The sequence below is a fragment of the Meriones unguiculatus genome, chromosome 7, assembly GCF_030254825.1.
Source record: "Meriones unguiculatus strain TT.TT164.6M chromosome 7, Bangor_MerUng_6.1, whole genome shotgun sequence".
Taxonomy (NCBI): Eukaryota; Metazoa; Chordata; class Mammalia; order Rodentia; family Muridae; genus Meriones; species Meriones unguiculatus.
In genome coordinates, this window is record NC_083355.1 from 79,405,700 (window position 1) to 79,430,047 (window position 24,348).

General features: G+C 41.5%; 1 protein-coding gene across 1 annotated transcript in view; it reads right to left on the reverse strand.

Annotated features, from left to right (window-relative positions):
• Ccdc175 (coiled-coil domain containing 175) overlaps positions 1–19,879 on the reverse strand; it is a 60,866-nt gene extending 40,987 nt beyond the window's left edge. Inside the window, exons 1-4 of the mRNA XM_021645508.1 lie at positions 19,720–19,879; positions 16,704–16,789; positions 14,475–14,586; positions 765–900 (exon numbers count right to left, since the gene is read on the reverse strand). Coding sequence (XP_021501183.1) covers positions 765–900; positions 14,475–14,586; positions 16,704–16,789; positions 19,720–19,879 — 494 coding nt within the window. The remainder of the gene's footprint in view (positions 1–764; positions 901–14,474; positions 14,587–16,703; positions 16,790–19,719) is intronic.
• Positions 19,880–24,348: the final 4,469 nt, after the last annotated feature.

A 24,348-nucleotide genomic window follows, 5' to 3' on the forward strand; every position in this document is an offset into this window, starting at 1 on the left:
CATTAGTAGGGGTTAGCATATTTAAAATTCCTCAGTCATATAATTAGGAGACTCATTCATGACCTGCCTCCAGAGCAGGTGCTCTGAGGGCCTCGTTTGGGAAGCAAGCCCGCGGGCCTTGAGACCCTATGATTACCTAGACACCAACTTCCCTGCTATGATGTGGGTTCTTTGAACATTTCCCAATAGAGGAAACTGGCATTCTGATAATTATGCATTTAATCTTGCAAATTTGCTTACAGTGATAAGTTATTCTTCAAACCTTTTCTTGTCTTCTCCTTTTATAATAAATCTTCCTCTTATAGGCTACGCTGGGGCAAGAGCTCTGAATCCTGTTTTACAGACAGAGCAAATGAAGCCCATGGGATGAAGTACTGGCTCAAGGCAACAGTTTAGGAATAGACAGGGCACTGGGATCTCTCAAGCTAGAGGCAGTTGCACACACAGTCTCCTTTAACTATACATAAACCCTGGAACTCACTCCAGGAAACCACCCTCATCCTCTAGTAGAACATAGGCACAACTGAAGATTTTTAAGGAAATAAACTGGATGGAACAGAACTTGCCTGATGCGTACTTACAACAAGTAAGTTTCAGCAAGAGGGCTTGCTGGGAGCAGGGTGGGGTTGCAAACTTATTTCTGTAAGAGCGGAAACTTAAAAACACTGTAAGTTTCAACCTTGGGAGGTGCCTTGGAAGTAAGCACATAATTTGCCAGTGAACATTTCCAGTTTCTCAAATACTGAATGAAAGAAAATACCTACCCCAGAGCTTCGTTCTTTTCCTTCAGCTCAATTATTCTTGTCTTTAGAGACACTGCTTCATTATCCATTTTTTCAATCTTACTTTTCATCTGTTTGATCTCAGAAAGATTTAGTCTGCGGGCATCTGTGATACACTCTTAAAAGCAAGTGAAAGTGTGACTGTCACTTGAGAAAGAGCACAACACTAGCTGCTCTTCCTATCCCCAGGAGAGCTGCCTTTCACTGACATACTTTTCATTATGTTTCTGTACCAAGCGCTCTGTACTTACCACTTTGTCCCATCACAGCCTTACTGACTTCCGTGGCTGTAAGATGTAACCAGCTTCCATGCCCTGGAAAGCTGTACAGACAGAGTTCTATGGCGCCTGACTTCCACTGGCCCCACACCCTTCTTACCTCCTGCCCAGGACTTCCCATTGTCTCTCATACCAGACTTGTTCTAGGCACCAGGTCTATACAAGTGTGTTCAGAAGGCTCAGACGGAAGAACAAACATTAAACCACCAGTAAAAGGAAGCAGGCTGTAAACACTTACTGGCTCCCTCTCAACGGTGGGTGCTATTGAGGAGTAAGTTCATTCAGGTGTGTTACGGTCACTAATTGTGCCTGGCTACAGCGAACATTGTGGTGAACTCCATGTTGGCTCTCCCTTCTCTGCCGACTTGGTCTCCTCATCCCACCCTTGTCTTTGGATTACACATCCTAAAAATACAGTGGACCCTCTTTTCTAGCGAACCCAACACAATACACAATTAATTACCCCTGAATAAATGTCAAACTTGTGCAACCATGGGAGCCTTTCGACTCTCGAGTTTAGAAGGTGACTCAGCATGTGACAAAGTTTGGGCAAAACACTTCCACACAACTTCTCCAGCAACAAGCTGATAGCTCTCCTAAGAGAGTCGGGCTATCATCCGCATTCCCAGCATATCTTTTTCTAGGTCACCAGTTGAATTGTTTGGGGAAGAAAGCTCCTCAATACAAATGTCTGAGCAGGGAATCCTGTTCAAGTGCAGGCCCTACTGACAAGCAGTCTGGGGTGTGCCTGAAGATTCTGAAACCTTCCCTTGCTACTCCTGATGCTGCTCCACGGACCACATGACAAGCAGCGAGGCTTTGAGATATAAGGCCAATTAAAATTTCTCAATTACACATACAGCACGGCTCAAAGACCTTACAAGCTAATGTGGTGTTTTGGTTTTTTTTTTTTCCCCCACTAACATATTTTTCCTGTTTGTATAACTATAACCCAATCTGGAAAATAAAGACAGACAAGTGAAGGAAGTAAAACAGACACATTTTAAAACACTCTTTTTGGTGCAGATTCTGTTGAGTCTCTTTTCCCTCCTGTGTTCTATTTTCTACATATCATTCTATTTTCCTTCTCAAACCAATATAGCACTAAGCATATTGCTTTATTATATAACCTGCAGTACCAGTTAGGGTACAGTTGCAGGAAAAAACTTTCATACTAAATTCAACAACAAAAGTTTGTTATAAAGAGCTACTACCTACGACCATAATTTGGAGTAAGAAGGAACCACTGTAGACATAAGAAGAAGACTTCAGAGTAAGTCAACAGAGACAGTGAATCCAGTGGAGGTGAGCTGGGCACAGGACCAAAACCCATTCTCCTCCATCCAGAGGAGGCCTGTCTGGCACTGGAGCAGCTCTAGGCTCAGAGATCTGTCTGCTCCCCAGCTACCTGGCCCACCTGGATCAGAAGCAGTGAGCCCAGCACAGACAGTGAACCCAGTGGTTCACTGAACTTTGGTCACGTGCTTAGATAGGCACAGGACCAAAGTCCCATTGTCTGCCATCTCAAGGAAGCCTGTGGGGCACCAAAGCAGCTCTAGGCTAGGAGATCTTTCCACCTGCACCCCAGCTGCCTGGCCTACCTGGGTCACAAACACTGAGCCAGTAGAGACAGCGAACTCAGCAGGTCACCCTCCCTTCCTTAGCTGCACCTGAATTTCCAGCACCCATTTTTGAGCCCCTGGCCATCTCTCATCTTCCTGTAGACTACTTCAGATTCCAGAGACAGGTGGACCCAGTCTGCAGTATAGGCTCCATGAACAAACAGTCAAGTTTACAGACAACCAGATGGCTAGAGTCTGGAATAAGAATACACTCAACAAAGACCAGGACATCATGGCTTTCCCAGAATCCCCCAAAATCAATGCATATACTAATGCAGCTGAAACACAGGAAAGTGATCTTAAATCTATGATTATGCAGTTATTAGACACATATAAAGAGGAAGTGAACAAACAAATAGAGGTCATCATGGACATACAGAAATCCACAAACAGGTGAAGGAAATGAATCAAATTGTTCAACGCATGAAAACAATTAGAATCAATAAAGAAAACGCAAACTGAGAAAACCCTGGGAATAGAGACATAAGAGAAGAGATCAGTAACCACAGAGATAAGCATCACCAACAGAATACAAGAGATGGAGGAGAGAATCTCAGGTGCTGAAGATACAATTGCAGAAATCAATACAACTCTCAAAGAAAACAAAAATGGAAAAGTTCCTGATACAAAAGATCCAAGAAATCAAGGACACCATGAAAAGATGAAACCTAAGAATAATTGGAATAGACAAAAAAAAAAAAAAAAAAAAAATTCCAGACTCCAAGGTCCAGAAAAATATTTTCAAAAAAAAAAACATAGAAGAAAATTTCCCCAACCTTAAGAAAAAGAGACTATGAAAGCCAGAAGGGCCTGGACAGATATCATGCAGACACTAAGAGACCACAGATGCCAACCCAGAATACTATACCCAGCAAAACTTTCAATCAACATAGATGGAGAAAACAAAATATTCCATGACATAACTCAATTTAAACAATATATACATAGCAACCCAGCATAACAGAAGATACGAGAAGGAAAACTCCAACCCAACAAGAGCAACTACACCCAAGAAAACACAGGATAAAGATACCTTTACAACAAAAAAGCAAAAGAAAACAAGCACACAAACATACAATTACCACCAATTCCACAATAAAAGGCATAGGCAATCATTGATCATTAATATCTATCAACATTAATGGACTCAACTCTCCAATAACTCAAGTCTCCAAAAACAGACTAACAGAATGGTTTCAGAAACAGGATCAAACATTCGGCTGCATTCAAGAAACACATCTGTGCAACAAAGATAGACACTGCCTTAGAATAAAGGGCTGAAAAAGGTTTTCCAAGCAAATGACCCAAGAAGCAATCTTGAGTAACCATTCTAATATCTAATAAAATAGAATTTCAAACAAAATTAATCAAAAGAGTTGTAGGAGGACACTTCATTCTCATCAAAGAAAAAATCTACCAGGAGGACATCACAATCCTGAATATCTATGCCCTTAAAACAAGGGCTCCTGCATTTATAAAAGAAACATTATTAAAGCTTAAATCACACATTGATCCCAACACCTTAATAGTGGGAGACTTCAACACCCCTCTCTTACTAAGAGAAAGAAGCTGTCTCATTGAGACAGAAATTAAGTAGAGAAATAATGACACATACAGAGGCCTTACATCAAATGGACCTATTAGATGTCTACAGAACTTTACACCCAAACACAAAAGAGTATACCTTCTTCTCAGCACCTACAGAACCTTCTCCAAAAGTGAACATATAATTGGGCACAAATCAAGCCTCAACAGATACAAGAAGACTGAAAAAATACCTTTTATCATATCAGACCACCACGGTAAAAAACTAGACCTGAACAATAACAGAAATAGCAAAAAGTGTACACACAAATGGAAACTGAAGAACTCCACTCAATGATAGCCAGGTCAGGGAAGAAATAAAGAAATTAAAGACTTCCTAGAATTCAATGAAAATGAAGGCACAGCTTACTGTAACAAACTTATGAGATGCAATGAAAGCAGTGCTAAGAGAAAAGTTCATAGCACTAAGCAACTTAATGGCACACCTGAAAGCACTAAGGGGAACAAAAGCAGACACACCTAAGAAGAATAGACAGTTGGAAATAATCAAACTCAGAGCTGAAATAAATACATTAGAAAAAAAGAGAACAATTCAAAGAATTAATGAAACCAAGAGCTGGTTCTTTTGAGAAAAGCAACAAGATAGACAAACCCTTAGCCAAACTAAATAAAAGGCAAAGAGACATTATCCAAATCAATAAAACCAGAAATGAAAGGGGGACATAATGACAGACACTGAGGAAGTCCAAAGAATCATTAAGTCCTGCTTCAAAAGCCCATATGCAACAAAATTTGAAAATCTAAATAATTTTCTTGATAGATTTTATTTGCCAAAATTGAATCAAGATCAGGTAAATAAATTAAATAGTCCTATATCCCCTAAGAAAGTAGAAGCTAGCACCAAAAGTCTCCCATGCAAAGAAAGCCCAGAACCAAATGGTTTCAGCATGAAATTCTACCAGAACTTCAAAGAAAGGCTAATTTCAATACTCTTCACACTATTTCACAAAATAGAAAAAAAAAAAAAAGGAACATTGCAAAAATCATTCTATGAGGCCATAGTCATCTTGATGCCTAAACCGTACAAAGACCCAACAAATAAAAGAGAATCTCAGACCAATATCTCATGAACATTGATGCAAAAATACTCAATAAAATACTTGCAAACCAAATTTCAAGAACACATCAAAGATATCATCCACCATGATCAAGTAGGCTTCATCCCAGGCATGCAGGGGTGGTTCAATATATAGAAATTCTTCAATGTAATCTACCATATAAACACACTGAAATAAAAAAAATAACCTCATTGTCATCTCCTTAAGATGCTGAAAAAGCATTTGACAAAAATCCAAAACCTATTCATGCTTAAAAGTTTTGGTGAGATCAGGAATACAAGGCACACACCTAAACATAGTAAAGGCAATATACAGCAAGCCTATAGCCAACATCAAACTAAATGGGGAGAAACTTAAATCAATCCCAGTGAAATCAGGGACAAGGCAAGGCTGCCCATTCTCTCTGCATCTCTTCAACATAGTACTTGAAGTCCTTACTAGAGCAATAAGACAACTAAAGGAGATCAAGGGGATACAAATTAGAAAAGAAGAAGTCAAAATATCACCATTTGCAGATGATATGATAGCATACATGAGTGACCCCCAAAATCCTACTGGAGAACTCCTTCAGCTGATAAACATCTTCAGCAAAGTGGCTGGATACAAAATTAACAACAACAACAACAAAATCAGTAGCCTTCCTGTATACAAAAGAGAAAAGGGCTGAGAAAGAAATTAGGGAAACAACACCCTTCACAATAGCCACAAAGTATTTTGTGTACCTTGGTGTGACCCTAACCAAGCAAGTGAAAGACCTGTATGAAAAAACTTCAAATATCTGAAGAAAATAATTGAAGAAGCTATCAGAAGATGGAAAGATCTCCCAGGCTCATGGTTCGGTAAGATTAACATAGTAAAAATGGCCATCCTACCAAAAGCAATCTACAGATTCAATGCAATTCCCATCAAACTACCAACAGAATTCTTTACAGACCTTGAAAGAACAATTCTCAACTTCGTATGGAAAAACAAGAAACCAAGAATAGCTAAAAACATCCTGTACAATAAAAGATCGTCTGGAGGTATTTCCATCCCTGATCTTAAGCTGTACTACAGAGCAATAATAATAAAAATGGCAGGGTACTGGTATAGAAACAGACTGATGGATCAATGGAATCAAATTGAAGACCCAGAAATAAACTCACACACTTACAGACACCTGATTTTTGACAAAGAAGCCAAAACTATACAATGGAAAAAGACAGCATCTTTCAACAAATGATGCTAGCCTAACTGGATGTCCACATGTAGAAAAATACAGATAGATCCATATTTATCACCCTGCACAAAACTTAAGTCCAAATGGCTAAAAGATGTCAACATAAAACCAGACACACTAAGTCTGTTAGAAGAAAAAGTGGGGAAGATCCTGGAACTCATTGGCATAGGAAACAACTTCCTAAACAGAACACCAACAGCACAGGCTCTAAGAGCAACAATCGATAAATGGGACCCAATGAAACTGAAAAGCTTCTGTAAAGCAAAGGACATGGTCAACAGAACAAAACGACAGCCTACAGACTGGGAAAGGATCTTCACCACCTCTACGTCTGACAGAGGGCTGATATCCAAAATATATAAAGAAGTGAATAAATTAAACACCAACAAACCAAATCATCCAATTAAAAATGCAGTACTGTTGATGATTATTTATTTTTATTATTGATTTATCTTTTAGTTAAACAGTGGTTATTCCTAAACCAGCTGTATACCTAAATTACCACACAGAGACTAGGATTAACCTAGAGCACATGCTGGGCAACACTCCATCCTAAACCTCCATGCCCTCATAGCTTCCTCCCACACAGATTTTTCCACATTATCCTTGCTTTTTAATATTATCTTAGGTCTGGTTCATCTCTCCTGGTGTTTCCAGGTCCTCTCCTCTCAGATCTCTCTTCTCCAAACAATCCTCCCACTCGCTTCTTTTTCCTCCCCTCCAGATCAAAATGTCCCACCCTGTTCTCTCCATTCTCAGCATTGGCTGGTTATTTTATTGGCAATACAGAGAATAAATGGTAGCATGTTTCAGCAAACTGAGATAGGTGATGCTTAGAAGAAGCATCACAATGCAATGTCCAGATTGAAACCAGATAGGGGGTAGAGAAATCAGCATATGAACGAGCAAGGGTAAATTGTATATATTCCGCAAGAACATTGTACCAACACGGTACAGAGAATTCACAATAGAAGAATATCGAATGGCAGGGAAACACTTAAAGAAATGTTCAATGTCCTTAGTCATCAGGGAAATGCAAATCAAAACAACCTGAGATTTCATCTTATAGCCATCAGAATGGCTAAGATAAAAAAAAAAAAAACTCAAGTGACAACACATGCTGGAGAGGATGTGGAGAAAAGAGAGCCCTTCTCCACTGTTGATGTGAATGTAAACTTGTACAACTACTTTGGAAATCAATCTGTCGCTTTCTCAGAAAACTTGGAATAGTGCTACCTCAAGACTATATCAGCTATATCACTTCCTGGGCATATATCCAAAAGATGCTCAACCCTGCAACAAGGACATTTGTCAATTATGTTCACATGCTTTATTTGTAATAGCCAGAAGCTGGAAATAACCTAGATGTCCCTCAACCGAAGAAAGGATACAGAAATTGTGGTACATTTACACAATGGAATACTACACAACTATTAATAACAAGGAAGTCATGAAATTTTCAGGCAAATGGATGGAACTAGAAAAGATCATCTTGAATGAGGTAACCCAGAAGCAGAAAGACATGCCTAGTATATATATCAACTTATATATTAATATTAGTCATATAATATAGGATAACCATGCTAAAAGCTACAGATCTAAAGAAGGTAAACAACAAGGAAGAGGCTTTATTCTCATTCAGAAAACAGGATAGATACCAGAAGCAGTAGAAGAGAAAGAACAGCATGGGAGCCTACCACAGATGTCCTCTAAAAGCAGGAGATCGAAGCAGATGCAGAGACTCACAGCCAACCTTTGGACAGAACACAGGGAATTTTATGGAAGAAGAGGGATATAAAAGGATCCAGAAGGGCCAGGGGCATACAAGGAGACCAATAATGCCAAAAAAAAAAAAAAATGGGACCAGGGGGGACTGCAGAGACTGATGCATCAGTGAAAAATCATGCATAGACAGAACCCAGACCCCTGCTCAGATGTAGCCCATTTACAGCTCAATCTTCATGTGTGTTCCCTAGTAAAGGGAGAAGAGACAGTCTCTGACATAAACTCAGTTGCCTGCTCCTTGATCTCTTCCCCCTGGTGGGGTGACCTAGACAGCCCACAGGCAGTCCTGATGGGACCTGATAGACTAGGGTCAGATAGTAGGGGAGGAAGACCTCCCTTATCAACAGACTAGGAGAGAGGGATACGGGAGGAAGAGGGAGGGAAGGTGGGACCAGGAGGAGTTGAGGGAGGGAACTACAACTGGATACAAAGTGAATAAATTGTAAAATGATGATAATGATGATGATGATGGCAGACATCACTAGAAGGCTTGTGTCTATTGGGATGGAAAACAAATGCATTAAGTGCTGAGCTGACTGATTTTGCTGGAGATCTCTCTAGAGTGTGCCAGAGAACTTGTCCATACAAATGGAGCATAACTGCTCAGGAAAGTCAACAGAAGCTCTTCACTAAGCCATGTCTCTCTTTGGCATTGCCATGAAGCCTCTCAAAGGGTTCTGGGAGATGGGGATATGTTGGGCATTGAAAGCTGCTGGACCTTGTAGGACTGAGGCATGCTAGTATCATGTAAATGGAGGTGTCTACCAAACCTAATACTAGAGCCTAAAAAGAAACTCTTCCTTCTCTATCATACTTCCCAGTGTCCTCTACTGCCAAGACTGAACATCATGTCAGCAAGGGGTTAGGGGTGCTGGCTAGTTTTATATAAACTCAACTCAAGCTAGAGTTATCTGATAGGAGGAAACACTAATTGAGAATATGTCTCCATCAGATCCAATTGTAAGGCCTTTCCTAAGGGTCCAGCCCATTGTAGGTGGTGATATCCCTGGGCTAGTGGTCCTGGGTTCTATGAGAAAGCAGGCTGAGCGAGTCATCATGAGCAAGCCAGTAAGCAGCTCCCCTCTATAGCCTCTGCCCACAGGTTCCTGCCTGCTTGAGTTTCTGCCCCCACTGTTTTTAATGATAAACTCTTATATGGAACTCTAAGTGAAATAAACCCTTTCCTTCCAAGTCATGGTATTTCATCACAGTCAGGGGAGATCTGTAAGTTTCAGCTCCTTTATTGTCAGGCAGACATCAAAATGCAGATTTAGAGCTGAAAGTCAGTAAGTGGCACATCTATCTTTGAAAACAAAACACTTGCTTTATGCCAGGTGAAATTTCACATTCTTATAATCCCAGCACAAGGGAAGTAGTGCAGACAAGTCCGGGTTACATAAAACCTTGCCTTAAAACAAGCAAATAAAACAAAAGCGAAAAAGAACACACAAACGAACCAAAACGCCATTTACTTATTTGAATCCCTCTTGCTCTTTCAAGGTGGGGCCCTTGGGAAAAAGATTCTAAAGTTTTTGTGCAGAAAACATATAGTACTTTCAGGCGTGTCTCTGGTGAGGTGGAGGTGGCAAGACTGCAGAGGGGAGGTCAAATGTGAAGGCATTTAAAGCTGGTCCACTCTTACATGAGAGCGGCATAGGGGCTGATTACCGAACAGACCCTGCCCCAGGGAGGGGCGGTCACGGAGGGGGCGATGCTCTCTATGCTCAAGGTGATTCTTGGAGAGGAACTTAGTCACAAGCATTGGCTGACACTTCTTCCAGCCGGGAAGATAAAGTTGGCTCCTGGCCTGACACCAAATATTTAACTAAAAGTGATGACAAGAGGTAAATGCAAGAGCCGAAGGTTTGACTCTTGGGGCCTGGAAGTACATTTTGGTGATGAGCTATTCCTCTAGTGTGCATGGGATGGTGGGTTTCATCTCTACAAAATCCAAATCAAAACGCTTAAAAGATACTGTCATCTGGATGTGATTTATTCAGTAAGAACTTAACTCACATTAGAGATAGCCACCTACAGCATTGATATCCGGCAGCCAAGAACCCAGTGAAGATGCTGACTGCTAAAATTGGCTGCCTGCAATCAACAGTAGCCTGCAACCGAGTCTTCTTCCCTCCCCTTTTCCTTTCCCAAGCCACCACAAAGGCCAAAAATACACATATATTCACAAGTGAGTGGACAGGAGAGGACAGAGGACAGATGGACAGACGGGTTGATGATAGAAGCTTGTGTATAGGTCTGAGGGCAGTGAGGGAATTCTCTGTAACTAATAAAAGTGAGCCTTCTACCTGAAAATCTGAAATAGATGAAGCCTTGCTGAAACTAATTGGTCAGATGAAAGTCAAACATTCTAATGTAACACAGGATAAATTGCTTATTTGTACTTGCTTCTTTAAGTATCCATTAAACCAATGCTTATAGTACTGTGCTTCTCTGCTATCAAGTCATGGCTTCTAGGCCACTCTCAAAGGTAGAGCAGGTACCCAAGACATCCTCACATATAGGCAAATGGAACTGTGCTATGAAATGAAGGAATATAAAAATGAGAAATGAAGGAATAGAGGTTCTGATGCACTCTTAGTCATGCTGGCATAATAAAAAGTCCAAGCATGATAAACAAAATTAAGTCAAATTTTATTTTCTAAATCCAAATAGTTGCTTTTAGTGTTCACCTGTATAAGCTGACAATTGCCAACAGAAGTTGTGCCTTTCTGTATTGTGCTTGGCTGCAAATGGCTTGCTTCTGATTGGTCTATTTTGCTGAATGCTGTTTTCAAGTATCCTCTGTGTGCCCAGTTGAAACTCATTCTATTTGGGAGTAAGGATTTGTTCACTGTTACAGCAAGACCAGTGCTATCTTTCACTTTTTAGTTAGCACCATTAAGGCAGGCAGTCTTAGACTTTGTGCTTAAAGGATGTTAGATCTAAAATCAGATTCAAAGAGGCACAAGTTCAGAGGAATTCAGTTTTATCTGTTTGTAATATTAAAGAGAGATTAACAGTCAAAGATATTTAGGGTATAATTGACTTTGCCTGGTGGGATGGCATAGGCTCATCCTCCAAGGTAGGAGTTGGAAAAGGAAACTGAAAAGCTTCTGTAAGGGATACCATCAATAAGACAAAACAGCAGCCTACAGGAAAAGACCTTTACCAACCCTATGTCTGGCAGAGAAATAATATCCAAAATATAAAAATAACTCAAGAAATTAGACAGCAACAAACCAAACAACCCAATTAAAAAAATGGAGATAAAGAGCTAAACACAGAATTCTCAACAGAGGAATATCTAATGGCCGAGAAGCACTTAAAGAAATGTTCAACATCCATAGTCATCAGGGAAATGAATATCAAAATGACTCAGAGATTCCATCTTACACCCATCAGAATGGCTAAGACCAAATACACATGCTGGCAAGGTTGTGGAGAAAGGGGAACCCTCCTCCATTGCTAGTGGGAATTCAAACTGTACAAAGACTTTGAAAATCAATTCACCAGTTTCTCAGAAAATTGGGAATAGTTCTACCTCAAAACCTAGCTATCCCACTCCAAAAGATTCTCCACTATACCACAAGGACACTTGCTCAACTATGCAGCTTTATTTGTAATAGCCAGAAACTGGAAACAATCTGGATGTCCCTCAACCAAAGAATGGATAAAGAAAAATGGTACATTTACAGAGTGGAATACTACTTATTTATTCAAAGCAAGAAAATCATGAAATTTTCAGGCAAATAGAACTAGAAAATATCAACCTGAGTGATGTAACCAAGACCCAGAAAGACACCATAGTATGTACTCACTTATAAATGGATATTAGCCATAAATTACAGGATAACCATGCCTTCATCCACAGACCTAAAGATGCTAAGTAACACAGAGGGCCCAAGGGAGGATGCTTGAATCTCACTCAGGAGGAGAAATAAAATAGATATTGGAGGTGGACTGATCCAGGAAAGTGGGTAGGAGAAGGAGTGGGGAGGGGAAGGGGGTCAGGTGTAAAGAGAGTGGGGTGGAGCTGGGAGAGAGAATGGAAAGTGTTGAGACCTGGAGACCTGGGACAGGGGAGGCTCCTGGGAGCCTATGGGGGTGACTCCAGCTGAGACTCCTAGCAACTAGTGGATGTGGAGCCTGAAATGGCCACCTCTCATAATCAGGTGGGACTTCCTGTGGAGGGAGGGAGATGCCAACCCATCCACAAAACCTTTGACCGAAATTTGTCCTGCCTACAAGATGTAAAGGGATAAAGATGGAGCAGAGATTGAGAGAATGGTCAACTAATGGCCACTGGTCAACAACAGCCAACTTGAGACCCATCTCATGAGTCTTAAATGTCAGCTTGAGACTATAGTGTCAACCAGCTCCTGACACTATAAATTTTACTCTTCTATGCTTGCAGACTGGAGCCTAGCATATCTGTCTTCTGAGAGGCTTCAACCAGAAGCTGATGGAAACAGATGAGGAGACCCAGAGGCAAATGATAGGCTGAGCTCTGGGAGTTTTGTGGAAGAAAGGGAGGAAGGATTGAGGGAGCCAGAGGGGTCAAGGTCACCACTAGAAGACCTACAGAGTGAAATAACCTGGGCCCATGGGAGTTCACAGAGACTGAACCACCAACTGAAGAGCATGCCTGGGCTGGACCTAGACCCCACCCCCCTACACTCCCTATGTAGCAAATGTGCAGTTTGGCCTTCATATGGGTCCCCCAACAATTAATGCAGGGTGCTCTCTCTGACTCAGTTGCCTGCCTTTGGATCCCTTTCCCCTAGCTGGACTGCTTTATCTAGCCTTAGTAGAAGAGACTTGATGTGCCAGGGCAGGTTGGTACCAATGGGGGGCCTCCCCAGAGGGAAGAAGGGGTTTGGGGGGACTGGGTATGGGTGTGAGGGTGGGACTGGGAGGAAAGGTGGGAGAGATGTTGTGATTGGGTATAAAGTGAATGAATAAATTGATTAATGGAAAAAGAAAAGATAAAAAGCTTTATGACATTAGATCTTGGAATGCTTTCTTTAATACAATACCCAACTCATAGCTGACAAAAGAAAAAACATGGATAAGTCAAAATAAAAGCTTTCATCAAAGGTCACCATCAACAGAGGGCAAAAGCAATCTTCTGAGTAGAAGCAGGTATTTGCAAGTGATATATCTAGTGAGAGGTTAACATTGAGAGTGGTAAAAACTCAACAGCCCAGCAATGACAAATACAAAGCTCAGTTACTATAACAAAGCGCCTGGATAAACAACCGTTTCCAGGAAATCTAGTAACAACCAACACACACAGGAAAAGACACACTAATCGCCGGACATGTTCAAATTCAAACCACGATGAAATTCTAATTTATGCTGAATATAAGAGGTCTCATTGAAACAAACAAAACCAGGAAATAACAAGTGCTGACAAGGATGTGGATCCCTGGGCATTGCTGGTGGCCATACACAATTGTGATCACATACACACATACATACATACGTGTAGAACCGCATGTAGAACCATCTTACAATCCAGCAATTCCATTTCTTGATATAGAGCCAAAAGACTTAAAAGCAGAGTTGAGCTGCGCATTCTGACACCGTTTGTAAGCATCATTATTCACAACAGGCAAAAGACCGAAGAAGCACACCAACTGTCCGCTAGCAATAGAACGGGTGGTGGATACATACAACGGGATGCTATCCAACCTTTCCAAGAAAGCACACGCTGACATGTGCTCCATACGAGCAAGCCTTGAAGACACTATGCTAAGTGAAATGAGCCAGTCACAACAGGACTACTTTTATGAAGTACCTGGAGTCACCAACGTCATACAAACAAAAAGTAGAATGCCGGATTAGGACACTCACAGTACCTAATTGAAGTGTGTCACTATTAGTCAGACATGAGCTGACCCACCTCTTGGTCAATTTAGCAACAACATTATGCAAATTAATTTTCCATATCGTGTATTATCTCCACTTAAAATGAGGAATTGCTACCGACCGCAGTGTTCATGTGAGGTAATCTTTCTACGGATGCTTATGTAAGCACAACTATTAAGTCCTTTCTTAAGGAGCACTTGGCTCTCTTCCTGTGATAGACACTAAAGCCCCGCAGCTTGTGACTTCAGAAGTACCTTCCATCTCCCTGTTAATGGAGTTCGGCACAGAATCCAGCAGAAAGTAAAGCTTGCTCAGCTCCATGCTTTCAATCTCCAGGAGCTCTATCGTGTTTTTTCTCATTTCCTCCTGGAAAAAAAAAATAATTACATTAAAAAAAATTAATGCATCAAAACAATAATTTTTCTTCCTAAGAAAGAATCACACTGTTTGGGGCAGGGGGTGGGGTTTGAAACTTCCTATCTATTAGACATCTCCTTCTGCTGTTTTCCTGTGGCAGACAGCAGGGAAATATGATGATCTACAATCACATTTTAATCTGTCACTGCTGATTCATCTCCAATTTCTGTTGGTTTTCTTTCACTAAGAACTTTTTTCTTCTGTGTACCTATTTCCCATACCCAGTTTCTTTCATTTATTTATTTATTTATTTATTTATTTATTTATTATTTATATTTTGCAGTACTAGAGATCAAATCCAGGGCCTTGTGTATGCTAGTCAAATGCTTTGCCACTGAGCTACATGCCCAGACTTGTACCATTTCATTCAATTCACCTAAATGGAAAGAGTCCAACAAAAGAGGCAAGCCTAAGAAGGCCACTCACTAAAAAAAACCTCAACCAACCAACCAAACAACAACAAAACCAAAATTCCCTCTAAATAGTCATGTAGGAATAAGAGAAGAGTGTTTTTCTCTTCTCTTTAAAATGTCTGCACATATATATGTATACCATGGCTATATGTGATACCTGCAGAGACTGAAGGAGAACAATGGATCCCCTGGAACTGGAGCTGTGAGCCAGGAAGTGGGTGCTGGGAACCAAACCTTGGTTCTCAACAAGAGTATCAAGTACTCTTAGCCACCGAGCCATCTGTGCAGCTGCCATGTTTTTCTTACGTCTCTAAATCTAACCAGCTTGTGAGGGTTGATTTGTTTGCTTGTTTTTAGGTGTAAATGCATTTAAAGGGAGGGGGAGACATTCAATTAAATAAATAAAGCTATAGCTAGTTTATGACCTTAGAAACTTCCATTGCATTTTACCAACTGAAAACCAGATTGCGTAAGTGTATGCACATGTGGTATTGTGTCTGCAAAATCATAAAATTCAATGCAGCGATCACCTGTACTCTGAAAGTAAAAAAAGTGAATTGTGATAATTTGAGGGTGGTGGAATTATTGTAGCTTTTATTTTTCATACCTTTGCTTATTTATTTATTTTGTAAAAACTTGTACTAGTAGGGTAAACATGTACTAGTTTAATAATAGTAAGTATTGGACATGTTTTTAAACGGAAGAATTAATGTCTGCTCCTTGAGAGATTTTCATGGCTCATGTTTTCATGGATGGGGGACTAGATCTTTTAATTAGCCGCAATGAAAGTCTCTGCTCTGACATATATGAAGACAAACGTCAGTGAAAGGAAGAAGCAGCTGGAAGAGCTGCTGGTGATTCTAGGTGCAAAGCTCTTATGGGTCCACTCAATGGATTGTCAAGTGTGGCTGTGTGGTATGACTACCTAATTGTTTATAATTATATAAAGTAATGAGCTGCCTAGCTATGGACTCAAGGGTGCTTAGATCAACTACTATTCCAGCTTTTCGAGAAAGCATTTTAACCTGATGTCACCCAAAGCTGACAAACAGATTTGTCTGTGACATTCCAGAAGGGAATTTTAGACTCTTCCTCTGATCTGGCTTCTCTCAGGACAGACCTATATAAAGAAAAGATGTCTGATGTTTCCACAGCACAGTTGTCTGCTTCGGCTTCGGCGAGACAGGTGTTAAGAAACCATTTGCCAGTCTTAAAGGGGATCGCATACCGGAAGCTTAGTCACTCATAAGCATACAAGTTCTTTCTCTCCCCGACTCCATCCCACCCAGTGGTGTTGGCTGTTGCTTGATTGGTTGTTGGTAGGTTGGCTGGCTGGTCATAACCATTGCTTACATCCAGGCATTTGCTTATGTGGCCCACCCATTAACTGAGTTCTCTCAGCACTCCTGTGGCTTTTCCTAATTGGGCTTGTCTTCATCTTGGGCACATGCACCATAATGAACCTGAGCAATAATCTATACTGACAGTCGTTCATAAATTGGAGAAAAAAAATTAACTCAGGCAGGGTAAATATTTTCCCTGTTCACCTATTCGGGCAACTTAAACAGAGTCACCCCTAAATTAAAGGCTAATGAAGGTATACATGCAAGTCAAAAAGAAAAGTAAAAGTAAATCTTAAAGATAATGCAATACCAGTTTTTTAACAGCTGTAATAGTGTTCTTAAGAAAAGTCTTAACTTCTTCATTGCATTTGAAATAGTCACCTTGCAGAGATTTTTCTGGAAAACAAAAGATTAGAAAATTAAGGGATCTTACATATTTGTTCAAATCCTACTTGGTTCACCCTTTATAATCTGGTTCAAACACTGAAACTTACACTATTTTTGAATGCCTATTTGAATGTTATTAATTTCCTTTTAATATGTTTCCTATTGCATAGTATCCTAACTTACATATATGTTTTATTATCCTTAAAGAAAATTGCTCATTAAATTCATCTTTGTACATATATCCTATGATAGGAAGAAGAGCTTTCAATAACATGAAATATCAATAAGCATTTACAAACGAAAAGAGCCGACATCTGTAAGAGAGGTTAAGAATGGTTTATATCTATGCACACATGTGTGTGTAAATATATGCATATACCTCACACACACATACAAATATATATTGAATGTGAAATTATGTTGTACTAGAACACCAATCACTTTATTAGGAAATCTTTTATGTCATGGGCTTCTGCACAAAAATGTGAAAGACATAATGAGATTACACATTTGCAAATGGGTAGCTGTGATGCGAGGTTTCCATGCCCTTTTGTTCACTGATGTACTCAAAGAGGTCTCCTTTTCCCTTAGCCTCTGTAAGTAGTGAGTACTAAGAAGAGAACATTGTGAAATAGAATAAAGACAAAAATAGATACTGGATAAGAAGGGGAAGAAAGACTAAAAGGTGAAGAAGAAAGAGAAGGAGGCTCTGTGCAGATTCTAGGCCTGTACTTTTGTGTGAGATGAACTTGATGTGATTTATCATGATTTATCTGCATTATCCAATTCTTATTTTTCTCTTTTACAATGCTAAGAATGGAAACCAAGACTTCCTACATACGAGACAAGTGCTCTATCACTGAGTACTGTCTATTTTTTTATGATAAAGGATGATTCTCATCTCACAGATGATAAATCTAAGACCTTTGAGGTTATATTTTATGTACAAAGCCCCAGACATGATCAGTATTGGAATGTCCATTTGGAGCCAACCAGTAGAATTCCAGGGCCCAAATACTTAGTAGCCATTTCCATCTCTCAGTAGAACGAATTGTAATATCTGTCCTCAGTTGCAGAGAAGTTGGAATCAATTATAGAACTATTTTCTGTATAGTTATGTATGTTAAAGCAAGAATGTTAAAGAGACAAGAGTGTACTATGCCATTTCTTCTTTCCTTTATAAAGTGAGCACATATTATTACTCACAAATATGCTGAAGACTTATAGATTTTCTACCTACAGAGCAAGAAATCTTTTTGATTTTATGTAAATTTTATTTATAGATAATTTTAGTTGTAGTCCAGCCTGTCTCCAACTTGCTCTATAGCTGAGGATGACCTTGACCTGATTTTCTTGCCTCTACCTCACAAGTGCTAGGATTCCTACACCCAGGTACAAGAAATGTTAGGAAAGTTTCTTTCTAAGAAGTTCCTGGGGTGTCGTGAGATGCTATTTTTCAGACATGACCATTGCACTCCCAAACTCACTACAGCTAGTCACCTGTACAGGACCTGCATGAGGTGGAGTCTATGAGCTCAGTCAACATTCTACATAGAGCAGTCAGTGAACCCAGCGTAAGGGGGAGGAGGAGCAAGCGGAGAAATATTAAAGGTTGGGAAAGCATGTTTTAGGGTTGCTGAGAGGCATGGGAGAGAGGAGCAAGGGATGGGTATGATAGACACAGGCACAAAACCATCCAAGAAGAAATGAAAGATATTCTAATACAAAGAGCTCTCCAAGTCTACAGACATTATTAGCATATGCAAAGTTTCTGTGCGTAAGCAATAGGCTGAACAGGCAATTGATCTAGAGGCGAGGGCGAAGACCATTCAAGGTCCAAGTTCTAACAATGACCTTGGCAACATGGGGCTAGTTTGTGTCATTGATGATTAACATTTTTCACAGGAATAGTTGCCTCCACTTATGAGAAGAGAAGTGAGAAATGAAATTCAGTCCTCTATGTCGGTGAGAGAGAAACCACTCTGATCCCAACACCACCGCAGAAACGGGCATAACTCTTCTGAAGCATTCCCACGACCATAGTGAAACAATGAGACGGTTGACTCTTGCTGGCCCAAAGGACTTCTGCTCTCAAGTAGAAATGTCCTTTCTTGGACTAACAAGTTGAGCTTTCTAACTGGCTAAGGACTGTGCTTAAAACTTTTGAATGACTTAAAACAATACTTAAATACAATACTTAAAACTTTTGAACGACTCTGGCCAAAATAACTGAAGGTGTTTGCTTTCGTTGTTGTTTTTTGGCTCAGGCTTTTTTATTTTATTTTATTATTGTATTTATTATTATTATTTTTGGAGTACCGGAACACTTGGACACCAGTCCTTCATGGTGAGGAAGGCGTAGAAGAGGCACAGCAGGTCACTACAGTGGGCGCCCGAGGGGGCTGTTCCCAGGAAGCAGACAGAGAGCAGAAACGAGCAGCTGATTAAGAGCCTCAAAGACCCCTCCAGTCCTGCTCACTGACGGGCTTCTCTCAGCTGAGCCCGACCTCCTAAAGGTTTCACAGGCTTCTAAAAACAGCCCAGCAGTTAGAACACAAGCATGAGCAAGGTGAGCCCGTGGGAGACAGTTCAGGGTCAAAGCACATCGAGCATGTTAGCCTGGCCCCACACCGGATCGTTTTGGTTCAAATCTCCCAAACGCTGTCTTTCATTAGTTTTCGTTGCCTAGTACGAGGAACAGGTATGTCTTAAGGAGTGCTTCTCCTCCTCCTTGTCTTTTAAAGTCTCAAGTTTCACTATGATCCATCTCCCCTCCCCGTCTGCCCACACCCAGGCCCAACAAGGAACAGAAGGCTAGACCCGGATCAGGGATGTCTTGGGTTTCGGGAGAAGAGTGCCTGCTCAGGCTCCTGCCAAGAGTCGAGCAGACCACCATCTCCAAGGGGGACGCAGCTCCGGACCTCGGTGGAGATTCTCACCCACTACAAGGAGCTGCTCTAACGCGGTGACCGCTACCGAGGAGCCCAGGGTAGGCGGGCAGGTGCATAGTTCCAGAGAGAGGTTGGTGGAGACCGCTGCCGGCCTCATCACTGTCTGACTGACAAACCCCCGGTCGGGGGTCCAGGAGCGTCGAGCCATCTCTATTGTGACCGTCCGCCCTGTCTAAGTAGGACCAGGGTTGCCAGGGGCAACGATGACGCTGACGTCTCCGGGCGCCCCCTTGTGGCTTTGGTTCTCTGACTTGACTAAGGAAGCGGTCCTCCTGGTCAGCACCTTTCTTAGGGACCACAAGAACCACGTCTGGAGGAGCCCTTCCTGAGTCAGCCTTACAGTATCCACTTTACAGAGGAGAAAACTGAGTCATGGCTGACGACGTGATTTTCCGAGGTCACAGGAAGACCACAGTGGATCTGGAGAGGAGTCCACTGAACCATCACACTAGGGTTTTAACCCTCCCAGGGCTCTTCCTCTGGTCTCTTCCGGGGCACATTTTGCCTTGAACCATAGTTCTTTTATCCTTATGTCAGCTATTTGATGACAGGGATGCAAGACTTTTTTTTTTTCCCCCAGTAGCTCCAGCATTAGCTCAGCGTTGAGTGTGACCTCAGCAGGTCTGCCGGTCTAGACACAAGGAGATTTAACGCCCCTTTCCTAAGGTTTCTTGGCAGGGGGTGAAACTGAAGTCGTGTGCATAGCAACATCATCAGCTGCCCGCTATCTGAAACTTACTGTGCTTCTGACCCAGTCCTGAATATTGTCCCCCCAGTGACTCATTTAACCATCGTAATCCTCTGAGGTGTGTATTTGGGCCCACTTTCAGGGGAGGGCCCTGAACCTGCCATAAAGCTTGCGGCTCCAGTGCCTAGGAGAGGCCTCAGCGCATCGACAGCGGAACCAGTCTCAGAGTCTAGATTTTCTTCACCCAAGAGAGCCTTATCCTGGCTGTGGGCACTGTCATGGGTCCTTTCTTTTTTTTCAAGATGTGGTCTAATCATATTCAGATCTATTATTGCCTCTCTGTGATCTCCGTGTTGAAAGAAGCCGGAAAGGCCCATTCCTCACACTCTCTTGTGATCTTGTGATTCTTGTTAAGTGCCTCCGATAGGAGACACCAGAGAGATTAGAAAGCGAAGAAGCCGCTGGGCTTCTGTCTAGAGGAGGACTCATGTCCAGCCACAGTGGACCTCAAGCCAGCAGGTTTGATGCCTGAGAGCTGGCAAGGGAGGGTTCCAGAGCAGCACTCCAGCTGCTCAGCATGAAATATGGACATGTGGGTACCATACAGGGCGGTAGTGGTTTTCTGACATTTCCCCTTCCGCTTCTATTATCCTTGTGGCTCATTCCCTTTGAGGACTTCCTCTCTGGAAACACACACATCGGACCATTCGAATCCGACCTTTATATTCGGCCTTCTCATTGCTCCATTTGTATCACTGCTCTTCATTGTCTACAAAGATAGGCTAATTCCCAAGGGACTATCAGTGTCCTCTCCACCTATTGGAATTATTATAGATTTTCTGTTTTATAAAAAAAAAAAAAAAAAAAACAAAAAACAAAAAACAGGACCCTGTCTTATCAGGTCTCATCAAAGCTGGATGTATCATCTTCCTATGTGACCTGGCAAGGCTGCACCCCCCAGGGGGAGGTGATCGAAGAGTCGGCCACTGAGTTCATGTCAGAGACAGCCCCTGTACACACCCTTACTAGGGAACCCATTTGGAAACTGAACAGCCAATGGCTTCCTCTGAGCAGGGGGTCTAGGTCCTCTCCATGCATGGTCCTTGGTTGGAGTATAGGTCTCTGCAGGACCCCCTGGGCCCAGGTATTTTGGCTCTGCTATTATCCTTGTGGAGCTCCTGTCTCCTCCAGGTCTTTCTGTCTCCCTCTTTATTTTCATTATCACTAATATTTTATTCTCCCTGAACATGCTTTGTGAAGCATGTCCAGCAGCTTCTTTATCTCGAGTCTTTTTTTTTAATGAAATTAACTCCATCCTTTTCAAAAGATCTTTTAAAGTTTGAATTAGAAGTCCAGACAAACAACACGAAGGATCACTTCATAAAAGATAAAACGGCCCCAGAAACACATCAAAAATAATTTTACCCACATTAGCATTTATATAAAAACAGTGCACTCATTTTTTTTTACCTTGTATAATAGTTGAGGCTCAAAAGAATAGTAATTTAAATCGAGAATGTGAATTTCTATGCCCTATCTGGAGAACAACTTAGAACCTTGTACGAGGAGTCAGTATATAGAAATACATCACAGAACCGTTCTGTGTGCATACATGTGTCTAGCCAAGCTCACAAGCATTTGTACATGTTTTCCTGTGGAGACCAAAAATCAGTGTTGGGGGTTCTCCTCAGGAGCTCTCTACCTTATTTTTGAGGCAGGGTCTCTCACTGAATCTGGGAACTTGTTCATTGGACTAAACTGCCTGTCCAACAATCCAAGGGGATCCTCCTGTATCTTGTTTCTCCAATTCTGTGGTTCCAGGGATGCACTGCTATGCCAGGCTTTAATTTGGGCACCAGGAATACAAACTCAAGACTTTGTGCTGTGAGGCAAGCATTATATGGAACTGAGCCAGCCACATCCCCAGCCCAAAGACTTGCCCTTAAAGAAACCAACCACAATTATATCTAAGGGATATATTATGAACTGGCTTGTTGCCATTTATTTTATTTAAAAAGCTTAGTTAGTACGCAAAAATGTGAAAATTTCATAAACATATATCAAGATACATGTATGATATATACATGTATGAAGTTCTATTTAAAAAAATAAAAATTATGTAGAGTCCAAAAGCATGTGTATTAGGATACTGCTGTTAAGTAACCTTTGAAACATCCATGCAGTGGGACAATCTAGGAGGTAAGTCATTTAGTGGCTCAGAGCATGGGTGCTGAAGGATTTAAATGAACTTACAGGATGGAGTGCTCCTGGAGCCTGGTGGCCTCAACTAATGTCACTCATAGCTCCAAAGGAGAGGAAGTAATAATAACTCTTAACTCACAGGACTGTTGAAAAGACTATCTGAGCTAACACAACACACACGAAATGCCAGAGATGATATAGTCAATTAATACTGTAAATATCAGGAAGAATGGCTACAAATTTGCATGTTTAAACACCTACCTAAGGAAACATTTGGGTGAGTTGGGCATGCTCATTCGTCTTTATATGTTCATGAGTGTTTATATGTCAGAATGGATCACGCTGGAGCTTTGGCCTCCTGCAGTTTATTGTGCTTCAATTATCCCTCGACTAAACCCTAACCTCTGTATGTCAGTATTTCCTGATCATATTCTGTAAGCGCCTGTCTCAGCACAATCTTATGAACAATTTGTGAAAGCATGACCTGCCATCTTTCTGCTGCGGTGACAATTAGACAATTGACATTAATTAGACAATTAGACTTTAGACAATTGACTTAAAAGGAAGGTAGGTCGATTTTACCTTCACCTCATAGGTTTGGGCCCATAGTTGACTGGCTCTGTTGTCACTTGGTCTGTAGCATGATAGAACGTCATGAGCAAGATACTCACCCCATAGTGCTCGAGAGACACAGAAAGTGAGAGGGTAGGTCTCAGGATCACTCTCAAGAGCACACTCTAGTGACCAAACTTCCTTTTGCTGAGGTGGTGGCATCCCAGGCTGACGACCAAGATTTCAGACTATGTGACATTTCTCAGAGCCAAGTGTAGTACCTCAGTACCTGTCCCCTCAAGCTAGACGGCGAGCAAGATGCATGCAGGGTGTAGATGTGACTAGAGGAAAGGACTATTTCTGGGGTAAAATTCTATATTTAACTCATTTTCTGTCCTCTCTACCAAAGAAAATGTGCTCAAATCCACTCAAGCGTACCCTTAATTGTCGCTTTTCCTGTAATATACTAAATTGATACTTCTGAATAATTTAGGAGATGACTTAACCAGAAAAAAAAAAAATAGCAAGGCTCCTTCTGTAATGACACAATAAATGCTTGTTGAATTGAAGTTAGAACCTTAAATTTAAAAAGCCTTAAACAAGGGTCTGGAGAGATAGCCCAGGCAGCAAAACGCCTGCTGCAAAAGTGCAAGGACCAGAGTTCAGTTCCTACAACCCAGGTGTAAAGCCAGAGAGAGGCGGATCCCTGGGGCTCGCTGGCCAGCTAGCTTAGCCTAATCAGGGTGCCCCAGGTTGCAAAAGCAAGGTAGATGTCTCCGGAGGCGTGACACTCAAGGCTTTCCTTTGGCTTCCACTTGCCCGTGCATACAGACCCCCACCCCACCCACGACCATGCACATGCACAAGGGCAGTGAGCAACTGAACGCGCTGAGAATGTCAAACACAAGTAGAGGGTAAAGGTTTATAGGTATACACGAGTAACACGGGAAAAGCAAGCACCAAGGGAGCAAGGAGCGCATCGCAACATTCAGCCGTTAAAACCCTGTAACACATACCCCGCCCCCTCCAGGCACACACCTGGAAAAGAATTGTTTACTAAAATACTGGCTCTTGATTAGTGAAAACTGTGGTAGTGATGGGTAAATGTTAGAGTTAGAGCGGTATCTGAAGACGCTACACTGCTGGCTTTGAAAGGCCCAGGCAAAGAACCATGG